The 24,844-nt window shown below is 36.1% G+C and overlaps 1 protein-coding gene across 2 annotated transcripts; it reads left to right on the top strand.

Annotated features, from left to right (window-relative positions):
- The first annotated feature begins 454 nt into the window (after window positions 1-454).
- Window positions 455-24,716, top strand: LOC145692954 (betaine-homocysteine S-methyltransferase-like). 2 transcript variants are annotated; one of them, XM_081768547.1, is made up of 6 exons: window positions 455-558; window positions 6,361-6,519; window positions 8,190-8,354; window positions 12,160-12,425; window positions 19,358-19,572; window positions 23,463-24,716. In XM_081768547.1, exons 2-6 carry the CDS (start codon window positions 6,375-6,377, stop codon window positions 23,620-23,622), a joined length of 951 nt encoding a protein of 316 aa, XP_081624673.1. In that variant the 5' UTR covers window positions 455-558; window positions 6,361-6,374; the 3' UTR covers window positions 23,623-24,716. The 2 variants fall into 2 exon arrangements, with proteins under 2 accessions (XP_081624673.1, XP_081624674.1); XM_081768548.1 differs by having other exon boundaries at window positions 505-558; window positions 6,374-6,519.
- The last annotated feature ends 128 nt before the right edge of the window (window positions 24,717-24,844 follow it).

Below are 24,844 nucleotides of genomic sequence, written 5' to 3'. Positions count from 1 at the left end.
TTGAAAAGATCGAGCGGCAAATTTTCTTTTATCGCGATCACTTTTCATGGATTGAACGATGAGCCTCGTTCACCCTGGAGCCTCATTCCATAATAGTCTCCAACGTTCACAAAAAACATTAAAAATTTTAATTGTATATCTATTAAAATACTTGCAGGGCTTCTAGTCGCAGACGACGATTTTCGTATCATTATGTAAGTATTATCACAGGTGGGTGACCCCTCTGAAAGCTTTCGTCACTGATAAAATATCGCAAAATCAGTACATGATAGATATCCAAAACTAAAACTCAAATTTTGAGTTGTATTTACGAAAAGCGCTATGGAATGAAGGCCCTGTTTAGTAAGTTAGAAAAGAAAATTTTTATTTTGGGTTTGTTTCTTGTGGAAATTCTACTGACTGTGAGTAGTTATAATTTTAAAAATAAATACATAATTTTACGTTGGTGACTGGCAACTCTAGCAGTCTGTGACCAATCCTTGATTATCGTCTGCTTTGTTTACATCTTACATGTTGCACGTTTAGCGGTCTCTGGTCATTTCAAGTTGCTAAAAATAAGTGAGTATAAGTAGAAAGCTAATGAATTATTGCGAATGTTTTTTTGTTCTTTATGTTTCTTATCACACGATAAAAAGATGGTTAATCTTGTAATCTAAAAACTTCCATTTAGATTATTGGTTATCAAATCGATAACGAATGAATTGTATTGTCTCGTCAGCATACATTTGAAGAAGATTGGTTAAGTAATATTAACACAAATTCGGTAATTTATGAGTGAAATATACCTACAAAGAAAAATTATAAGAAATTAATTTGTGCATATGACATTCCTTAAATGAAAGGAACAACGTGATAATGTGAGGTCAGCTACAGTGTAATTTGTCAACATTTATAAACTCCACATAATGAATATTACAAAACATTCTGAACTTTACCAAAATTAGTATTAATGTGAGTTCATTGCGAAAAGCACTGGGATCCTAACTCTCTATGCTATTCGGCTCGTGTCTTCGACATCTGGAGCCGATTCCAGGTTCAAGCAAATATGCTATGGTCCACGTATCGTGTTAAAAAAAAAAAAAAAGTGCCGTACTACACCTCTGGTTCCATCACTCCTCAGTGGGTAACGGACGATAACTATACCAGGTTTACTTAGTGCAGTAAAGTCACCAGATTTAGAAAATAAAGAAAAAGAAACACTCCGCAAATTGACAGAATTTGGCAATCCACCTAGTAGGTATGATGTTATGTTGTAGTAGGTAGGTATGTTATGTTGTTATTCATGTCAATGACAAATAAGGTCAAACTTTCCAAATAATTAGACTTATTTATCTAAGCTTATTACAATTTTAATTTGGATATAGTATACGTGAAGCTGCATCAGTTCCCGAAGGAGCAGGACGCTCATACTGTTAGGGATTATTCATTGAGAATGTACGAACTTACAAAGGGGGTAACAAAGCGACTTTTATTTACTTATCGACTGATACGAAAATAAAAAAGAACGTACCTGTACTTTATATCTGCATGTGTAGTGCCCTTGTACTTTATCTATGACTATGTGTGTGGGGGCGGGGAGAATTTAACGCATATCGCATGTCTTGTGCACATGGATACTTCTTACAGTTGTACTACGTAGAAAATTTATGATATTTCATGTAGAAGTGGTAATAGAACACAGAACAAAAGCAGGTAATTGTTAAGAACAGCTACTTCTCATCTCCGATGCACGAGGATATTTCTTACTATTGCACTAGCTACAAAATTGATTCTATTTCATATACAAGTGGTAATGCAACACATAAGAAACATAAATCATGTTGTATTCACACTCCAATATGAAGTGAGAATACAACGTAATCTGGGTTTCTTATGTTATATTACCACTTGTACATCAAATGAAATCAATTTTATAACTAGTGCAACACTAAGAAGTATCCACGTGCAGGAAATATGCGATATGCGTTCAATTGCCCCCACACATACTCATACATTAAGTACAAGGGCACTAGACAAACATATATATTAAGTACAAGGGCACTAGACAAACAAATATATTTAGTACAAGGGCAACATTTAACAATGCAACGAAAAGGAGAATAACGACCAGGAAGCATTCATTTTCACATACCTCAAATGATTAAAGGATTAGAAGGGCACTACAGGGATACACATTTAAGTACAAGGGCCAAATTAAGAAATGCAACGAAAAAGAGAAAAAGGGCCAGGAAGCATTCATTTTCACATACCTCAAATTGTTGAAGGATTACAAGGGCACTACAAGGATACACATTTAAGTACAAGGGCCAAATTAAGAAATGCAACGAAAAAGAGAAAAAGGGCAAAGAAGAATTCATTTTCACATACCTCAAATGCTTAAAGGATTATAAGGGCACTACAGGGATACACATTTAAGTACTAGGGCCAAATTAAGAATTACAATGAAAAAGAGAAAAAGGGCCACGAAGCATTCATTTTCACATACGTCAAATGATTCAAGGATACAACCGAGCGACTTCAAACTGTGTCTTCTTTCCCTAAGGTAATTCTTATTTCAACAACAACACACTCAATAATATTCCATAAGTCACACACTCACATAACTATAATCACTGGTAATCACTCCCCCCGACATTTTTTTATTAGCGTGTTCTCAACACATTCCACGTGCACCTCGTCGCCATATTGCTCTGCCTCCTCCTTCACTCAGCTGCTGCCTATATTAATCTGCGCAGACGCACTTCCATGATTCAATGACGTCACATAGAACATGTGAAAATCGCAAAACGCCTATGTAAATAAACATCGTTGACAACACAACGAGAGCGGAATACACATACGTATTCTTTAATTTCAAATCACTCATTAACTAATTAAAATTGGGTATATTACCAACTTTTTAAGTCGGTAGATATTCAATGAATAATTCCTGAAAGTATGGCGTTTCTCGTCCTTCCCTAAATGGGAAGTACGTCTCCTTAACTATAACCCAAAAGCAGATCAGAGGGTTCTCATGTATACTATTACCTTTGATTTTTACATTACTTTTCAACATTTAGCAGGAATCAGGATCAGGAGCATCGATTGTCTCTTGAATGTTTATATATATATATATATATATATATATATATATATATATATATATATATATATATATATATACTGGTTTAGAAATATTTTGCAAGAAATGACGTTATATCTTAATAATGAGACATGATCGGTGCAATTGTGTCGTCAAGTTCGAAAAACATGTATCAATATGTGCTAGATTGTAACTGAAACCTAGTATTGCATCTAATCTAAGTCAGGGCAGGACGAAGTAGTAGAGCCTGCGCGGGAAGTGCTGTGACAGATTACGTTAAACTTATTTATTAAACTTTTATACATACAGTAGAGCGTCGATTATCCGAAGTAATTGGGGGACATGGGTGTTCGGAAAACTGGTTTGTTCGGATAATCGAACTGTACATGTTTATTTGCCATGCGCGGAGCGGCACGCCTCAACTCTAAGCTGGCGCAGCTGTTGCTGTGAACAGCTTTGATACTGCCGCTACTTCTACAGCCAGTGCCAAACTGACAGAAGTGTGCTGATTGTTGAAACACAGCGATTGGCGGCTTGACCGGTCAGCAGCACCTTATGAAGGCCCCATTAGAAGCAATGTTCCGCCAGCGGTAGCTCAGTGCGGCGACTACTGTGGGAAACTTGGTTTGGGAGTGAGGGGGATGATGGACAGTAGGGTGGGTGAGTAACAGGTGCGAGCAAGTACACAGTTCGGTTAAGCGGTCGTTCGGTTGACCGACGTTCGGATAATCGACGCTCTGCTGTAATTGTACTTTTAGGTCATCTCTCTTTTAAATGACCTACAAAAGGCAGTAAAATATTTAAAAAATCAGATATTTGAAAACTCAATCATAATTAACTAACAAATTCTTTATCTGTAAAAACTGCTTTCTAATTCAGTCTTTGAACTTTTTTCCACATACCAAAGTCAATTACCTTATACAAGCCATCGTGTAAAATCGTGATAGACAAACATGATGAGAAAAGTGTATTCCTGTAGGTACACGTACTTACTGTTTTACTACGAGTATAGTGAGTGAGTAAGTGCATGACAGCACTAGTCGAAAAACAAAACGACTTTGATTCCCTAAGTCGTCGCATTCGGACGCTATATATTATATAAGTATGTGAACATAAATTATAGAAATATGCGTCGAATTATATTCTTAAATAGGCAAATTGTTAAGCCTTAAAATCTTTTTAGACATTAAAAAAAAGTCGAATCGTCGATATCTATGTTTAATGACACACATTAGTTTGTTTTTATATGTATAATTCTCAATAGGCCCAGTTCATATTTTGTTATTTGTAATGTGAGCAAAGATGTGGTACCATCGATTAGCCTTGAGATACACTTCTTAGTTAAGTCCACGTGCTTTGATTATACATACATCTAGTCTCGGAAGAATGAAGCGCGAGTAAGCAAGTCTAGCAGAATGGAGAAATTACAGACTGTGAAAGAAGCCAGCTAGTGTAGTGGAGCGAATTACAGTTACATTACCACATTGTATTTTCCTTTTCTTCTTGCAGGATACTCTATATTTCTGCCAAGCCCTGGGTTCATATTAAGCAGTTTATTCTTTCCAGTTCCTGTTCATCTTAATATTTTAGTTGAATTTGGTTTCTGCGACACCTCGTCTATTGCGTCAAATATTCAGTGAGACCAACTAATTCCTCGTAAATCAAGTTATTTTATACTTTACGTTGTACATTCACAAATGCATCACTTAGTACATTGACAAATGCATCACACTTATCTGTAATATAGGCTTGATCGAATGGTAAAATAATTAATCATTCCCCATCTTCGTTTCTTGATACTGATATTACGTATGTCGGTTACGACTACACTCGTTTATAACCACTCTATTTTTTAGGTTGTTTGGTGTTATAGTCAAGTTCATCTGTATTATCATTACATGATTTTATTCGAATTCCTTTGTTTGCTGCATGTTTGAGTCGATTGTCGTAAATTCGTTTCCTTAGGAAAGTCTACCAATTCGTCTTTCTTTTAATTATATATGCATACTTATTTCTAATAACAACAGTATTTCGTAAGTTGCCCCTCAGGCTATTTTTATTACTATAATGATGACGTTGACAACTGTTTCGCAAATTGTGCTTCAAAAACATATGCGTGGATTGTTTCAGGGTTCTCCCGTTCCCTCCCTTTATTCATTCCATAATTCCATTCATTACCATCACCGTCGACTCCCTTAGCCCCGGTCCTTAATCATGGGACTTTAAATAAAAAAAAAAAAAAGTTCTTATCTGCAGCAAATGTCACCAATGGTTTATCTCATACCCTTTGATTCTGTAAACACAATGAAATTAACAATTCAAGTTTAACTTTCCACATACTCTGAAGATTGGCTTGTGGACCAAGTGGCGACTAAAAAGTATAAAAGACTTCAATTGGCATGATTTTATTGAAAAATACACTAAAAACTTTTAAAAAATCATATCACATAATATCATTGGCAGGGCTTGAAAAATCTTGATTGCAAGTACTCGCCAGCCAAAAAAATTTACTCGCCAGACGTTATGCAATCACAATGTTTATACAAATAAACAAAACCGCTTTGCGACACAGTAAACGTATCAATACATTTTCTTATTTTGTTTATTGGCATGTTTCTTACAAAAAAAAGTGACATCTGTTATTTATTCTTGAATTCTCGTTTTTGATTGATCGGACTTTACTCGCCAAACATAAAAAAAAAAATACTCGTCACTGTTGAGTGGGTTTTTCAAGCCCTGATCATTGGTCACAAAAGCGTGAGGTACTCTTAAAAGAAGAATTGATTTAACTCTGTGAAATGCATTTAACATAGAAAAAAATGTTAAATTGTCTCTCTACACTTTTATAGCCAACAATATTATGAAACTTGATTTATTTTGTAGTACACTTTACAATAAAATCATATAACTTGCGTATATTTTTTCCGTTGGTGTCTTTTTTTTCTTGTTAATTAGTCGTGTCCTTCTAGGCCGTAATGCTTGGGGTCAAAATAAGAAAACCTTTTGCATAGCAAATGAATTGCAAACTTTGCTCCTGAAAATAATGTTAATTACAAGTATAACAGTAGAAAAACTAGGCACAATGGGAATATATATATCCTTGAAACAGTAAACATGACTGTAGCGCATACTTCATACTTTTCTGTAGCACTGTTGATCATGACTAAACATCAATAAAAATCCCATTAAAAATAATCTGGTTGGATACTCCGCTTATGAGGACATTTTTTCTTTCTTTTCTTTTCTTTCTTTTTTTTTTTTCGATTTTGTAATTTCAGTTTTACATCCTAGAATGAGTGTCACTGTGCTGGACGGAGGTTTTGCTTACCAGTTAGCCAAACATGTGGGAAAAATAGATGGAGATCCATTATGGAGCTCTCGATATTTGAAAACAAATCCAGAAGCTGTGATGAAAGTACACCTTGAATATTTAAAAGGTGGGTCTAATAGGAAAATTGTGTTCTACATATTCTAATTTGTTTCAATTTTTGTTACCGTATATTAAACTAATAAGCAGCATTGTGCTATCTTCAGCAATGATATAGGCCACATGTGTATCTATCGTAACATTTAATTTTGTACATCAAGCTAAGAACTTTTGTTGCACAAGCTTTTTATAGAAGAATGATGAGGTTTCGTGAGTAAATGTTGGAATGTTGTTTACTACCTTATACGGGCCTGACTTCGCCATTAAAATGAGCAGCAGTCTAAATTTGATTTACGTTACTGACAATTTGGAGCATCCTCCTTTCCTCATTTTTTGAGGTTGATTTTGCATCTTGCTAGTTCGCTGTCTTAAACGCAAACCATAAATGTGTATAGATTTTACTACGGTTTACATCATAGATTCGTTATAGCGTTCTAGAAAGGATTCCATATGCTATACAAACATGGCAGGGCAAATGTTTGTTGCTGTAGCTGCCTTTGTTGTACTACCTGTTTTCTTTTTTAAATTAAGATTGTGAATGTAACGTTGGATAGAGAGAAGGGCAAGGATTACTAAATATGCTACAGTCAGGTGTAACTGTAAGATAGAGCGTTCACCTCTGATGCATGGGGTCCTTGGTTCGATCCCAGCTCACGCCAAGTGAGCTTTGTGGTGGACAAACACCGTGTGCGTGAGTTTTCTCGGGGTTCTCCCGCTTTCTTCATTTCTCATCATTACAGTCTCCTTTAGCCTAATCGGCATTACTGTAGGACGTAAAACTTGAGACGTAAGATTTCATTTCATTTTCATGACTGCAGGACATGCATTTAGCCAAGATGACTACTCAACTGAATGAGGGATCCAGTTGGATAGTCATTAGGCAACATATTTAGCCATAGTCTATGTATGCAGCACTCGATTCACCGTACAGGCTTCAGAAGATACCGATGCACGAGACTAGCATTTTTACTGTATGCTACTGCGCCCAACGTCGTGCATGAGTCACAGCACAACGTGACTGAACCATCAACGATTGGAAGAGAGTAGCATGGAGTGATGAGCCTCGATTCCGACTGTATTATGCTGATGGAGACTACGAATATAGCACCTGTCCAGGAAGCGATGGATCTAGTGTGCCAAGTTGAAACTGTACAAGGTCATGGCAGTTCCATGATGCCCTGGGATGTTTTCTTTTGTTAATGTTTAGTATCTTTAGTACATGTAGTACGCAATCCCACTCGAACGCGATCCTGTACATCGAAGTACACAGAACTACTGGGCGATCACTTACGTCCTTACTGCTTTTTTGTCATTTGGATGGAAGTGGAGTGTATTAACAGGAACAATTGCTCCTGTTACTGATCCCGGGAGGCTACCACTTTCTTTGAGGAACATTTCACTGACTTTCTCTGCTGAAATGGCCACCAGGAAGCCAGTACTTAAGTTCCATTGCGCACAGCTGGGATACTTTAGAAAAAGTATGCAAACATCTCATCCACCATCGGGGTCCACACTGATTTATGGGAAATTTCGGGAGGCACATGCCAGGTCAAAGGAGTAGCAACTCGTTACTAGTCAGGCATCCGTAATTCAGTGGCACTTCAGTGTATTAAATATTTATAAAGTTACATTTTTTTGGTTTTAATTTCTGTTAAAGATTAGTTATTTTTATTTGTACAGCTGGAGCAGACATTGTGACGACCAACACTTACCAAGCGAGCATTGCAGGCTTTAAAGAGCATTTAGGGTTGTCTGAAGAAGAAAGTATTGAGTTGATTAAATCTGCAGTGAAACTAGCCAGAGAAGCTTGTGACCAGTTTGCAAGAGACGAGGAACATAACAAAGGTGAGAAATTGCAGTCTACCTGTAATATTGAGAGATAATTAGAGTGTACTAGAGTCAAGGTGGTAATATAGAACGAATCAAAAGTCTAGAAAGTGTCCTTCCTTTGTCAAATTTTTAACGAGTGTGTTTTGTGTGTACATGCACCTGGATTCGATTTCCGCAAAGTGTACAGATAAAATCTTGAGTATTGGTTGAATCCCATTACAAGCAGCAATTCCCGTCTGGTATACCCCTACTACTGAAGAAGAACATTGCGCATGTAAAAATAATAAATAAAATAAAACAAAAGTAAGCTGAGTTGGCAGCACTGATGAAGTTGAGTATTAACACGAACATTTACTATATTCTGTGCTTGCAACAGAGATAGAATCGTCCGAGTGGAATTATGTACGTGTGAGTACGTGCGGTACTAGGGTAAAATGAATACCGTAATACTAAATCTCGCCAAATGTAAAATGAGGTCTGTCATACGATTTCTGAACGCTAAAGGAGCAGCTGACATCAATCGGTAGTTGTGTGCCATTTATGAAGGGAAGGTCGGGCAAAATTTCGATGATAACTATTCAATCATCCCTTTCAGCTCCGACCTTGTACACAGCGATTTATTTATTTTTCTTTCCCTAAAAAAGTTACTTGTGTCGAAGATTTTAAACGACAGTAAAATGCTCAAGGCATCGATTCTGGACTGGCTGCACTCTCAGGCGGCAGATTTTTACACAGAGAGTATACAGAAACTTGCGCCACATTAACAAAAATGTCTGGAGGGTCATATGACTGCGTCGAAAAAAGCCAAGACATGTACTTGTATATCAATCACAGCAAATTTTTTTTTTCTATCATTTTCTTGTTTTAAAAATGTCGGTCTTTTTGTACATATGTATACATATATGCACCTCGTATATTCCGATCAATCAAAAGTCTGGTAGCATCTTTCCATTTTGAACTATCATGGCGGTTTAATTTTAAACCAAACATAAATGTTGTGTTTTGGACTTTTGACAAATGCAGCCACAGAGCTCATGCGGTATGCAGAGCTCCTTGGCGGTTTTCGGTCGTCTGCTTCGTGGTTTGTTCTTCACTGACTGTTTCTCTAAATTTCTGCAAAATCTTATAAACATACCTGCGTGATGCATCCGCTTCGTTAGTGTAGAAAGTGTTTTATTCATCTGCAGTCATTGCCTTGGCCACCATTTACAGGAATGTCTCGAGTCTTTTCTTGCGGTTGAGGTATTGTGAATCACTGAAGTGGAAAAATAACACGTGGTAAAAGTCTATTAATATTCCCTTTAAGTGTCGTTAACTGTTTAATGAATAAACTTCACTACTGTTTCTTCTTTCAGATTTTGTCTTTGTTCATATATCACATTATCTCTTATTTGAAATTCTTGATGTAAGTTCAAGAAGACAATCTTGATACTCATCCTCATCAACATGTATGTTCCTGCCCCTATGATCTAATTTCCTGTAGGTGTTGCAAAAGTAAAGGATTCAGTCTTTTGCTTCATTTGCTTCATCTTGTTTTACACTTGAACACCACACAGGCGCACAAATGGATACAGTGCGAAATAACTCGAATACAGTACGAAAAAATATATTTAAGTTCAAAATATAAAATAATCTGTCATTCTTCATAATTAGTATTAATGTTAGTTAGTCTTGTGTTCTGCTTTATTTTCCACCCCACTAATAATAATTGTGTTGATTTTTCTCTTTTCCTTCCTGGATTGCACTGATTTCACTGATTTGATTAATACACAACTGCTATTTTCGCACAAGTGACCATGCCATTAGTTGAATACTTAACTTCAGGCACGACGGATGAAAATGTCCAGTAAAGGGTTAGAAGTGGCAGAAGTTTTCTAACCCACTCTTTGTGACAAAGCCTGGTTGTCGATTTCTATTTGATTAGAGAGGGCGCGGTGGCTCAGTGGTAAAGCGTTCACCTCCGGTGCTTGGGGTCCCTGGTTCAATCCCAGCTCGCGCCGTGTGGACTTTGTGGTGGACAAACACCGTGCTCGTAGGTTTTCTTGGGGTTCTCCCGTTTCCTCCCACTTTCTTCATTCCACCATTTCACTCATCTCTCATCATCACCGTCTCCTTTAGCCTAACCGGCATAACCGTGGGACGTAAAACTTAAAGATTTCATTTCATTTTTTGTTTGATTAGATGTTACATATTTTTGTGGACAAGAAAAGTGGGGGTTATACTCTACGACGAAATATTGGAGAGAAAAATTTACCTTGTTCTTCTCCCAGTTCCGATATCACTACCTACTGTAATTTTCTATTTTACGTCTTTAGCTTTTTTTCCACCTTCCTATAGAAAGCACAAGAAAAACCTTGAGCTTCTTCCGTTAAAACCTATGAAGGTCCATTTTGATTGTGTATACTCGAGCTGACATTTATGTGTTATTGAGTATATATAAGAAATGATGAAATAGAGATACTGAGGAAATTAATGACTGGACATGATAACTTAGGTCAAGATAGTTTAAGTGAATATATGAACATGATGTTCACCACGAACTCAAGGGTCCGCGGTGGCTTAGTAGAAGAGCTCTCACCTCTAGCGCTGTTTCGATTCCAGCTCCGCCAAGTAAACATTGTGGTTGACAATTACCATGTGCGTAGGTTTTCTCGGAATACCCCCGTTTTCTCACGCTATCCTTATTCCACCATTATCATCCATATCGTCATTGCCGTCTTCCTTAGCCTCGGTGCATCATGGGACGTTGTCTAAAAATAAAAAGCTCATATTGGATGGAATCTAGCCAGGAACATTTCGCATTAGGGGTGAGTGCTCCACCATTGAACCATATTATCCTTCAAATAGGAATTGTCTTGAATCTTCATATATACAGGGTGAGTCAAAATAAGTGTTCCAAGCCAATATCTCGCGAACTATACATCAAATAAGAAAAATGTTAAGAGTCAATGTACAATAGAGGGGGGGGGGGGGCAAAAGATGAGTCAAGCACGAGGTCCTAATTTTGTACTAAGCTGTTTCGTATATCACTATCAAAGAAGGTATCACTCGCCCTATGTTGCCATTTGAAAATTCCACGTATGCCCCTCCCTCCAAAATGGAGGGCGAGGGAACTTTGTGTTTAACTTATATCGTGTTTAATCAAAACAAATTTTGCACTAAGCTGTTTGGCTTTCCACGATCTATCAAACAAGGTATCACTCAACCTATATTCTCATTTGAAATTTTAAAGTTGGTCCCGGGGCCCCGTGATGGGGGCCCTGGGGACACCGCAACAATACCATTCCACGTTGCCTATGACTTCTTCCTTTTTCATTTTTTTTTTTCACCGTTTTCTACTCAGCCGTTTCTGTTTTATAATTTTATCAGATACAGGACCATTTTTGGAGTCCATCTTGAAAACTGTGCCCCATATCAAAAATTGTTTCCTACAAAAATTGTTGAATTTTTCAAGCTCTTTCGAACGAGATATCACTCGACCTATGTTTCCATTTGAAAATTTCACGTACACCCCCTTCCCCCATAATGGGGGCGGGGGAGACCTCGTGTTTGACTCATCTTTTAGGCTCCTCTGTATTGTACATGGCTTGTAACATTTATTTTGACGCACCCTATATATATATATATATATATATATATATATATATATATATATTTAAATTTAAGTAAAATAAAGCAGTACAGATTAACTTATTTATTTATTTTTGCTTTCTTTCTTTTTTCTGTTTGTTCTTGTATGTGATGTATATATCTTGAATTTTCTTACAGTGTTTTTCTTGTTACACATTTTGAGCCTTTTAATGATTATCGTATTCCATAGATAGGAAGAGACTATTAGTAGCTGGTTCTATTGGACCATACGGAGCAGCTTTGCATGATTGCTCTGAATATAGTGGAAGCTATGTGGACTCCATTAGTGAGGAGCAGTTGATCGAATGGCATCGGCCACGAATGAAAGCGCTAGTAGAGGCTGGTGTTGACTTCCTGGCGATGGAGACAATGCCTGCCCAAATGGAAGGAGAAGCCTTGGTGAAGCTTTTGAAGGAATTTCCTAACCAGAAGGCCTGGCTGTCATTTTCATGTAAGGTTTGTGTGTTTGGATCATATCATGCTTAAGACTTAATGTTCGAAAGTTTGCTGTAGTATAAAACCTTTATATACTATTGTGAAAAGTAAGTAAAAGTATGTAGTATTGCAAAGTAGTGGACACATTATTACGATATTGGACCCTTCCCTCTCGTGGTCAAGGACATACAACAATCACAACGCCTGGAACACCTGACAAGCTCAGCCCCGCACCGCACTAGAGAGAAGGAACGATGAGGCCGCGTAAGCCACACAAGTCCTTCAGGTGTGCTGTCCAACAGAGATGATAATCCCAATTCCGTAGGTCAAGAGTAACCGCAAACCACTCTATTGATTGCGAAGAAAAGAAGGGAAATCAGTTTGTGGATGTGTAGTTCACTGAATTTCCCGTACGGGGCCTCTAAAAAGCTATGTATGTTGCTCTCAGGTGTGCGGCGATTCTTACATGGTTCTGGAATTCATCCCTTTGTTTTTGGACATGTCTATACTGGAGCAGTTACTTGTTGAAAAATAGTGCTGTCGTAATCGATGAATGTCGACGACATAAGTGGATGTCATGTAAAATTGATTTAAAAACAATGTTTATGGCTTCGTTGTGATGGCCAGTTCATTTATCTGTGTTTTTAGCTAGAGATCAGCATGGCATGGTGTAAATAGCGGGAATATAGGCACACTGAAGGGATCTTAAAAGCCAGGAACGTTAAAGCGGGTAATAATGCTATACATATAACTATAATAAAATATATAAAGAAACATAAACTGATTGCTGAAACGTAAATCATAATATTTTTTTTTTCTATCGAACCTGTCTAGATTGAACTCCAGAGCTGGCATTCTAGATTCTGTTGTTGATGATATCAGATAGGTCTTCATTTTGAATTCGTGACACTTCTATTGTAATAACTTTAATAGTTAATATATGTAGTAATAAACAGAGCTGTTTTGTTTAAAATAAAATGTTTAAAACAAATGATTAAAACTTGTTTTAAATAATTAATTTTGATTAAAACAAATTTTGTATACGTTTTAAACATTTTGTTTTAAACACGTGTATTTTTTAAGACTTATTTTAAACATATGTTTATTTTTATTTTATTTTATTTTTGTAAAAATATCTGCCATAGAAAGAAAATTATCAAAAGTGCTTCCCATTCAGAAAACTATTATCTTCCCATGTAAATATTTTGATTTCTCGTGGCTACAACAGGTCAATGTGGTGATCTACAATTTATTTTGTGTCCTTTTTTTCCCTTATTTTTAACGTATATTGTATTGTTTAAATGCGTCTCAGTTAACTTGCAAGAAAGTGCTGTACTCCAAGGTTGGACTACTTGTAGAACTGATATTAAAAAATAAATAAAATAATTATCAGGGAAACACATTTTTGTGTTGTATTCAGAAAACAAACAAAAGGTTATTTGCTAAATTGCGGTTCTGAAATTAAAATATCGCAGGCATTCGTTCATACAGTACATGTTGGTTCGCAGTCTCCGTACAACTTGGAATCGTTCAACATATGTTTTACAGGAAGAGGAAAAGTACATCATTTGGAGCAAATTTATTAAAGTAACTCAGATAAAAAAAAACGAGCATACGAGCTCGTTGCAAAACATGTAAAAAAGAATGGTTGGTTTAGTTCAAAGAATGAAGAATCATTATGAAAAATGCAATGCTGTGATAAAACTGGGAACCTAAACAAATGGTAAAAGTGTTGATTCGAAAATTGCTTCTGAAGATTCTAACGTCAGTGATGTGATTGAGACGCATCTGGAAACTTCAGTTAAGAATTAATTTTGTATCAACAATATCTTTTTCACTATGTTATGAAAATTTTATTTCGTCCCTCTTTCCCACCTCAGTTCTAAACTTTCTTAAAAACATTACACCTTGGCATAGCTTGCATGAAGGGACCAAGCGAGAAAGCGCAAGATATTGCAGTCGCCCGCGTAACTGACCATTAAAAAGTGATACTTATTGTAACATCAGTGTCGAACGTTAGTGTCTGGGACAATTTGATCTCAATTTGTTCGTCTGTATGTATGTATGTACCAAGCTACAGGGCCCAATTAAATTTTGAGGGTAGAGGCACGAAACATTGGAATTAGCTATAGATTTTGGCTGCGATCCGACGTAAATTTTCGAAATTAGTGGTTCTGATCCCACTTTAAATAAAAAGCCCTGTCTCATGTAGTCTTGCTACTGATGCAAGACTATAATCAATGAGACTAAACAAACTAATTTTATATGTTTCGAACAAAATTGGGTTGTAGGATAAATTTGGCTCCAACTCAGTTTTTACAACATATTTTTAGATAGGGGGCGTTCAGAGCACAAGGAATCCAAGTCCACTTTCAGAAAAGTTCACTTTTGCTCAGCAAACGTAGTATCTTCGTAGCCAAGGGTACGACATAAATGAAACAAAAATCACGTGAAAGGGTGTGGACTAGAGTTTCATAGGACAACCGCTAGTCAAGGGCGTTGATAAATTGCTTATAAATTTAAGATATTAACATTATATTGTGTACGCTGCAGCGTGGGAATGCTTAGCAAGCCGAACACCGAATGTTATAGTCAATGATGCAAAATAATGTTAAATAAATGCAGATTGTGTCCAAAAGAATACACCGACGGAAAACGTCATATTTTCACAACCACGAATCCGAGATGAAAGAAAGAAAAAACTACATGACAAGATGCAATTTAGAATTTTATTGCCTTTAGAGAGAGGCGTTCGTTTAGAGGTCATCCGCCCCTTACCCTGAATTTCAGATTTTGGGACAGTAATACAGATTTACAAACCTTTTGCCGAGCGAAGTCCAACATAAAATTTGAAGTCCTTACACCGAATAAATACAGATTTTGATCGGTTATAATCCATTCCATTGGCCGCAAGGAGCTATAGGCCTATATTACTCTCTTGTATATTTTTTGGCCCAAGGATTCCAAAGGTGGCTCTATTTTCGAGTTTCGGGCCTGCTTAATTCTGGAAATTAGGCCTAAGCAACTCCAGTTCTAATCATCTGTATGTTCTCCGTATTTATTCGGTTAAGGATCTCAAGCTTGTCCTGTTGGACTTTGCTTATCAAAAGATTTCTAAAGCTGCCTTATTACCCCCGAAATCTGAAATCCAGAGTGGGGATGAGGGCGGTTGCTCTCCTGTCACACTGACGCCCCTGTCTAACGGCTGTCATATGAAACTATCCCACGTCCTTTCGCATGGTTTTAGTTACATTTGTTTTGGACTCTTGACTGCGAAGATATTACGTTTTGAAATAGAATTCATGTGCTGAGCAAAACTGAATTTTATTGAAAATAGATTTGGATTCATTGTGCTCTGAACGCCTCGAATATTACCTTTTTTCAATAAATTATTGACTCAAAAAACAGCCAATTACATAGGCTTGCACAAAATATACTAAAGTTAGCACAACATGAAGTGTGCTTCAAACATTACTTTTCTAAAATTTATTATTTTAAAATAATTTTATTAGCATCAGTATTCTGAAATAGCAATCAAATTTTGCAACAAAAATCTCACCCGCCTCCACGAAACGCGAGCTTAACCCCTAAAGGCGTAACTAGAACTTTTCTAGTTAGACTCCGAAATGACTTGCTTTAGGGCTAAAAATAACCACACAACCGTATTTCTGGTAAAATTCTAGCCTTAAAACGTAACATGGTTCCCTTTGCATTCGAAATTTCGAATACCAATCAAAGACGTCCGGTATGATGCTTGATAGCACCATCTGATATGTCAGACCACTTCCAAGTTCCATCATTCTCCCTCAACCCGTTCTCAATACAGAAGAATAGTGAGGACTTTCGTTTTGCCTTGTATATTGATAGATTGTGTGAAATCTCTATAGTAGGTAGATTTTAAAATCTACCTAAAAAGCTTATTATAACAAAGAAAGTGCTTACGAGAGTCACTGGCAAGAGGGTGTAATAAAAGGCGGTCGTGATATGAAATAAGTTAAGAATTACTAATCTATACTGAAATATTCTGTACCAAACACAGTGTAGTCTTAACGAGAATAAAATAAATAAAAAGATCGGTTGCAAGAGCGAAAAGTCTTAATAAATACGTTATTATACGATTTTGAAATATGTTTAAAATCATGATTTAAACTGTTCAAAATGTTTCAAACATGTTTCTTGTTGTGTGTGTGTTAAAACATTTTGAAAACCTTTTTCATATTTTAAACACATGTTTTGTTCTTTCTTTTATTTTTAAAACTTTTTTCACACCCTGGTAATAAAGAAGAAAGAGAAATGTACTTACGTGTATCGTGTGATTGGCGATACTCCCATAGAAGAATCACTGTCACTTCCGGAGCAGGAAGTAACAGATATTATCACTTCCTTCACACACTGTTCAAGAATTTCCTCATTATCCCATTGTTTAGGAGTTTCTTCGAATGTTGAACATTAGCCCACTTTTCGACAGTGACACTATCAATTGCTTTTCTTGAAAGTCTCTCCTCTTCTGCCACTATAAACTTTTTATTTTCCCTCCCTACGTATCTTTTTACTTGCGCCCAAATATTTTATATAGGGTTTAAGTGGGCGTGGTAAGGGGGAAGTCACATGACCTGGTGACTCTTTTTCTTGCTAATTCGTCAATTCTGTACAAAGGAATTGTGGGCTTGTATAAGGTCACCAGTTCTAGAAGTTCTGCCGGTCCAAGACCTCAGACTTTCGGGACTGAGTTGTTGGGAGCTTGTCGAGCATAACGGAATGGTATGGGGTGTTGTCCATAATAATGATGGATTTAGGGGATATGTTTTCCAAAAGAGCTTCTTGGTACCACTTCATAAATGTATCGGAGTTAATTTCCTCGTGATAATCACCACCTTTTTTTCTTTTTTCATCTGAAAATGAGGAGCCAGTTCGGGACAAAACCACGAGATGTGCCAGCATGAAGAAGAATTATTCTTCCCTCCTTGCCATTGGTGCGTTCGTTTTACTATGCGCAGTATTGTCGATTCAGCCTTTTTCTAATATATAGCCTGCGTTGTGCCTTGTCTCGTCTAACAAAACCACATTATCATAATCCATTTCTTCATAGCTCTGAGGTACCGGCAACGCCAAGCTATGATTTTTTTTTTTTTTTTTCATCAGCACTGTGCGTTTGGAGAAGTTGTTAAATTCGAACCCCAGATCCATGAGACAGCTTCTAAGCGAGAACTTACTTCCGTAGAACAAGTTAGCTTTTTTAAAGTGGCTTGGAGCTTGCTTAATGTGGGATGCTCCTTGCGCATATAATACGCGTAAATGTAGTGACGAAGGAAATCCCGCTGAAATGAACCGACCTTCTTTTCATACCAACAGTGTTTACCTGGAGTTTTCAGCAATACCTGTGATGGTCCCGGCTCGTCCTTTTCTTGTTCTTCCTTCTTCTCAAGTTCCTCCTCTTTCCTTATTTCTTCTTTCCCAGTTCGCACCAGTTTTCGTTAATTTTAAGGGCAGCTGTAACTTGATTCACATCGATAAGAGGACCACCAAGGGCGCCCATCAGGGGGGCAAGGTGGGGCGCTTGCCCCCTAGAGGAAATTGTACTTCAGAATATCGAAAATGCAATAGAATTTTTACATTAGTTACAGCAAAATTTGAAACTATTTTTGAAACGTCGCTTATACTTGCCCCCCTTGGAAACCACATGGGCGCCCTTGGGGATCACCATTTTCTCTTTCTCACTCTCAAGTATTCGCATGGTGAACATATCGTCTCGCGAGCTTGGCCTCGTAAAGCGAAACCCTGTCCAATTTTTGAATATTTCTTTACAGCGATTTGCACTTCCTGCCGCTTCATCCATTTCAGAGGGGACGGGAGAGAGAGAGAGAGAGAGAGAGGCAGAAATAAATAACGAACTAAACATTAATGTATATAGGAAACACGAAATTATTCACTGCAAGTAAATCTCAGTTTCATAAAATTAAGTGACACAAAAGAGAATTGAAAAGATGGCTCTCAATAACAAGCAGGTCGACTACTCAAGTTTACATTCGACTAAAACAATGTTCATTTGTTTATATTCAAATTGGCAACGTGCGGAAAGGGTGGAATGTTTATCATTGCAGAGCGAGAGAAATGAGCCACTAATAATTGGCTAAAAGTGCTGTTGCCATAGAAACAATTCTTCTTGCCTGCCTGTTATGACCACATGCAGGAAGGAAAAACAGAGGAAAGCAACCGTCAGAAATGACAAGTTGTATCAGATGAAGTGTAAGTAGTATTATCATTGTTGCGGCGGCGAATTCATATTAGTACAAGGCAGTCCTAATAATGAAGTTCTTAATGAGCAAAAACTTATTAGTGTAATAAGAGGCTAAAGGCCTCCCTCAAAGTAAATAATACATGTATATGTTTAATTTATAATATTTTAATTCATTTATATCAAATAATAAAAACTTTATATCATATTAGACTATAAGTAGATATGATGCATTTAAAGATATTTCAATTACGTAATCGACGTGAGTACTACGTACTTGATTTAATAAAAATTCCTCATAATAGCCAGAAGTACTATTTAAGTAAATGCTATGAACGCCCTTCTAGCACCAACATTGCATTATTTCCTACATTCTATACTGTTATCACTTTTGAGATTTATTTGATGAACAATATACAGTTTAAATAAGTTAAGGATGCATGCCTGAAAGAGTCGATCATTATTAACTTGGTTCCAAGTTAAATATAAGAGAAAAAAGCTATCAATATAATTTCTAATGGAATACAACGTAGTTTTGTTGTGGTCTCCTGTTTTTCACATGTTATTTACTGAGTGGTGTGCATGTTGATGTAATACTAATCCCTAAGTTCCATACATGATATAGCGATACAAGCCCAAAACTAATGAAATGTAAATTGTTTTATTAAAAAAATAAAATTAGTATTTCTACTTAAAATATATATTTGTTCTATTTCAGGACAACCTGCATATATCCCATGGAGAGTTACTGAAGGAGGCTGTGAACAAATGCTGGGAGTTGAACCAATTACAACTAGTAGCTGTTGGCACCAATTGTGTAAACCCAAGATATGTGGAAACGCTGTTAGAAAGCGTCAACGCAGACAATCAACAGTCCATTCCCCTCATCGTGTACCCGAACAGTGGGGAAATTTACGATCTTGAGGCAGGAGGGTACGTTGCGAATATATTTTACAATCGTAGTATTTACGAGATCTGTGCAAAAGAAGGCGAACTTTCTACATATAATGAAACCACCGTTTGTAGAAGTTATCCAGATTTATGCCCCTTCAAAAATAGTTCCCACCACTATTAATACATCGCAGCACGTCTTCCACTGCTGGAATCCATTTTTTGGAATAGCTTGAAGATCTTGTAAGCGAATTTTTTGTTATCTCTTCTATGGATTAATAACAGCGATATCTCAGGATGGATTTCAATCCTTAAAGTACTAGAAAGAATTCTTCAGGTATCAAATCAAGCGAATAGAGTCGTTGTGGTACAATAATCATATTATTCCTGGCCAAAAACTCCCTAATGAAGAGCGCCAAATGAATAGGAGCATTGTCATGATGCATCATCTATTTTTCACTTTTCCAAGCTTCCGATCTTTCCTTTCTTACAGCCTCCCTCAAACGCCTCATCGTTTCTAAATGTACTGTTCGACGTGGGACGTATTCATAATACAGCACCACAAACTTCAAAGGAAACAATAATCATCACTTTAACGTTTGAGCAACTTTTTAAGATTTTCTTCTCCATTGAGATGAATGTTCCTTTGTTTCAACGTTATAGCCATAGTCCAAAGTCTAGTGACCTGTTATGATGTTTTTCAGTAAGCTTTCGTTGTCGTTTGCACGATTTAAAAGATCTTCACAGATTTCCACATGTGTTTCTTGATCATAACGTTGATGGGGGTCCAGGTTTTTCCTCGTTTTCCATGTATGTTCTGTTTCCATTTTCCATGTATGCTTAGAAACCACACATAATATTGAGCTCAACTCACCGTACACTTCCTGCAGCATTTTCAAAGTTTCTGTAAATGTCTTGCCCAATTTGATGCGCACACGGTGCTCTTCCAAAATCTTCATTTTCGTAATACCACAAAATCACCACAAGTATGGAACACAACTTCACTCCAACGCTCACAGTCTCACAATCACACAAGGTAGGATGATCCCACTACGCGGCACTGACAATCAGAAAGTCAACAACAGTTTTGTTGGTCGTATTTTTTTTTTTAGTTCGGTTTCTTTCTGGACAGACCTTGTATATTGGGTGTATTACTAGTTGCTGTTCAGCTTTCTTATGAAGTTGCTTTTGTTGATAATAAAACGACTGTCAAATATCATCGAAGGAGGTACATCTTTTAAGTTGTTCATGTGGTAAAAGAATTTTAGCATTTATGGGATTTTACAATCGGATTAGTATTTGCTCTCTGGCCACATTTCTTGTCCGATAGTTTCGAAGTGGATATATACTGGTTTGGCATTTAAATTATTATATGCATTTAAATACTAATTGATTTTTTTTTTTTAAAAAAAAGTAGTTTTCTTGAAATTATATTTCCTTTTCTAGGACAATACGTTATTCTAATTAGTTCACTCATTTCAAACTTCTCAGTAGCACTTGCATCGAAGATAAAGGTACTGTGTAACGTATGTTGCCGTGATGCAAGATATATAGTAAAATCTATTAACTTGGTCTGATTATTGTAGAACCTGTATTTTGCATAAGATATATATTGTCGGTCTGTAAGTTGGCTACAAGTCCACCTTGAAACGTGGCTGTATTGAAGCAGTTACTCCTAAATATATATTATGTTAAATTTACCTCTGTATGTTGGGCACGTCAATATTTGGCAGTATGCACGATCATCATCATTTCTACAAATCCTTGCGAACATCTTTTACTGTTTTCAGCACAGATGTCGATCTGGCATATATTGTTAAGGTTAATAAGCACTTAACTTTCTATATGCCTTAAAAATCATACTCGGATGATTATATTTCTGGAGTGATTTTGGAAACAAACCTGTGTGTCTTCGACTTCCAGATTCTAAACGAAGAGCTTCGGGTTCACAAAGATTCTCGTATGATATTTAACTAGTTATTTTCGAAAGAAAACGTTAAAAGCAGCAATAATATCTTTTAAAATGTTTGTGGTTGTCTACACATACTAACTCAAGGCTTGGCGGTAACATTATACATAAGTAGAACTTGGATTATATATATATTATTTACTTTGTAAAAAGAACTAGTTAAATAACACACATAAAAAGCTTTGTGAAGCCGAAAGTCATCATTATTATCTGGAAGTCGAAGGGAACAAGATTGGTTGCCGAAATCATTCAAGAAATATAGTAATCCAATTATGATTTCAAAGACCATAAAATATTAATAGTTGTTTATCTTTTATTGTTCTTATATTTTGGAAAATCAATAAATAAAAGAAAGAAAACGCCCATTGAAAGTAATTTTTAAGAAAATCCAGGAGGCAGTGGTACTGTTTATTGTTTCTTATGTCTGGTGCATGTATAAATAGAAAGGCCCCATGAATATTTCACATTAGTCCAGGCACACCGATTTACTGAGCTAGGCATCTTTTGTTTTTGTCACTTGTTCGAAGCCTTTTTCCCTGGGAAACTTCCAGAAAAATTTGTAACAAACGACATCGAATTCAAGTTACATAATATTAAAAAAAAATAAAGGAACCGTTCCCACTGCGTAGTGGTCAAAACCCAGTAGTATAGCATGGTGAGTCTAATTGTTTGTGAATTCAGAAGTAAGGACTTGTATGTGAAGACGGCATGGATATTCCAGCTTTTCCTTGTACTGATAATCTTATCTTTCTTTTATTACATTCAAATAATAGAGTTCAAAGGGCAAATTCACATAGATATTTATTACATATAATATTTTTGCATTTCAAAAATAACTTTTACGATATATTATTTGTTTGGTTGGTTCGGAGCTTAATGTATATTTCAATATCAAGAGTGTACGAGACGTGAACCTACAGCTTAACGTATAAACAGAACTACATGAGCTTTCACCGGAAATCTAAGCCGTCTTCTACACCAAAGCTGTGTAGGTGAACCATATAGCCACGAGAAAGCTCTTATACATAGTACGTGTAAGATACAAACTAATATGCAAGCAATAAATAGTTGTATTAAAAATGCGTATGTTACGATGTGTCATAGTTATTGCTTCAAAATACACTTATTTTGTGTAAGTTGGATAGAACAGGAACTTTTCAATGGAACTGGTGGTGGCGAACGTAGAAGTTTTCACTACAGAATACAAGGTGTGATCAAAAATGGTGATAATGTTGTAACTCTGAAGACTGTTTACAAGTGGTATAAGCGATTTAAAAGTGGAAATGAGTCGGTAGAAGACGAGCAACGTTCGGGACGTCCATTAACCTTATAAACAGAAGAAAACATACAAAAAGTGGCAAAAAATATTTGTTTAAACAGGTGAATAACTATTCGAGAGCTTTCTGAAGAACTAAGCATTTCGTATGGGTCTGTGTAAAGCATTTAAACAGCGGATTGGCAGATGAAATGAGTGAGTGCGAAATTCGTTCCCCAAACCTCGCTTTTGATAGCGCGAGTTTTTGGCTGAAAAATATTCCTGTTTGTTCATATCCACGGTAATCTCCGGATATAGCACTATGCGACTTGTGACTCTTCCCAAAAATGAAAATTGTGCTAAAAAAGGAAGACATTTTGTTACCATTCCTGACGTTGGGAGGGTCACGACAGAGCAACTGAACACCTTCCAAAGAAAGCCTTCTAGAAATGCTTGCAGTCATTGGTTCAACGTTGGGATAAATGCATTGCTAGCCAAGGACAGTACTTTGAAGGAGATTAAATCGAATTCCATGTCAGCTTATTACTTTGTTTCTAATAAAATTATTCACAGTATTTTTTGAACATGATATTTTATGTATTTAAGTTTTTAATATATTTAATTTTTTGTTAGATACAAATTTTAAAAAAGTAAAATCTGTAAATTGTAGGTGAATAATAAAAGGAATTGTTTTTTTTCCCTTGGTAGGTGGACTGGGCAAAAGGAGTGTGAACCTTTGGAAAATTTTGTACCATCATGGCTCAACTTGAATGTTCGAATTATTGGTGGTTGCTGCAGAGTGTATCCAGAGAATATTACCAAAGTACGAGCATCTGTAGAAGAATGGATGCTGAAACAGAAATCATAATGAATGAATATTCCTTTTTGAAAATGTTTTTGTGCCTTCATAAGGTTAATAGTCATTGCATTATGCTTTATTTTTGACATTTTTAAATTTTATTTTGTTTAATACAGTTATCATTTCATTGACCTCTTAAATTTTTGAGAAATATTTTTAGTTTCTAGGGTTGTATCTATGATAATTATATAATGTATTGTTAATAAGCAAAAATGAATATATTTTTTTACGAAATGCAATATTTAATGTATATGTAGATGACTGAAAAATCCCTCTTTCTACATAACATCAAATAAATGGTATAAACATGTTTAGTAAAATAAAGAAAAAAAAAACTGTTAATCACTGACGTTAAATGCCTTTGAATTAGAATTATTTTCAATTTAGAAATAAAATATAAATAAATACCTGAATTGTATCGCTACAGTCAGTAAGTTTTAAGACAGTGTTATCATACCTTGTAGTCAATGGGGACTATCTTTATTCAAAGTGCTTTATTACGATTAGAACCACCTGTCGGGAGTTTCAACATTGCATTAAAATTACCACCTATACGAATAAACGTTCCAATTAACTGAATGGAGACAATCGAATGTAGTAGAAATTGCTCCAAGATAATTGAAAACACATGTCTAGTTATATTTTTGAGTAAGTGCACAGTTGTAACTAACGGGGTGACTTAACATAGAGCTAATTTAAACTGGAAAATATTATTTAGAATGCCAAAAACGAATATTCTACTAGTGCCTGGAAAGGAGTGTCTGTCCAAATGTAGTCAAATATGACATTCCATTAAATACAAATACTCCACAACATGAAGCAGGAATGCATTAAACATCCAGGCAGATAATGCATTTTTGCACTGTTGAAAAGTTAGTCCTAATAAAAACAGTGTAAATTTATAGGAATGACAGATGTCAATTTTAAAGTTTTTTTGAATCAAAAGTTTGGAGGTTTCCTGTAATTCCAAGAGGTATGTTAATATGGTAAAGTTAATAGATACAAATGGAATTATATGAGAATGTTTTTTGTGTCCCATCTTTTTCATGACAATCCTCCTTTTCTGTATGTTACGTTATAAAATATAACACATGAATAAGTAATTACATAGTGTTATTCTTTGTGTTGTCCATTAGATATTTTTAATTCTGACATTATTTACCCTTAGCATGGTAGCAAACACCGGCGGCCTTCATAGGGCAAACTGGACAACCACCCGCAGTCCCGCGCT

Source organism: Thermobia domestica, chromosome 8, assembly GCF_964235325.1.
Source record: "Thermobia domestica chromosome 8, izTheDome1.hap1.1, whole genome shotgun sequence".
NCBI lineage: Eukaryota > Metazoa > Arthropoda > Insecta > Zygentoma > Lepismatidae > Thermobia > Thermobia domestica.
Note: the sequence above shows the minus strand (reverse complement) of the source record. Positions and strands in the feature narration are given on the sequence as shown.

Excerpts from the sequence above, each read along its gene's own strand:
- LOC145692954 (XM_081768547.1), top strand. The coding sequence starts at position 6,375 with ATGAGTGTCACTGTGCTGGACGGAGGTTTTGCTTACCAGTTAGCCAAA. Across the intron at positions 6,520-8,189 it reads ACACCTTGAATATTTAAAAG|CTGGAGCAGACATTGTGACG; the intron begins GTGGGTCTAATA and ends TTATTTGTACAG. Across the intron at positions 19,573-23,462 it reads TACGATCTTGAGGCAGGAGG|GTGGACTGGGCAAAAGGAGT; the intron begins GTACGTTGCGAA and ends TTCCCTTGGTAG.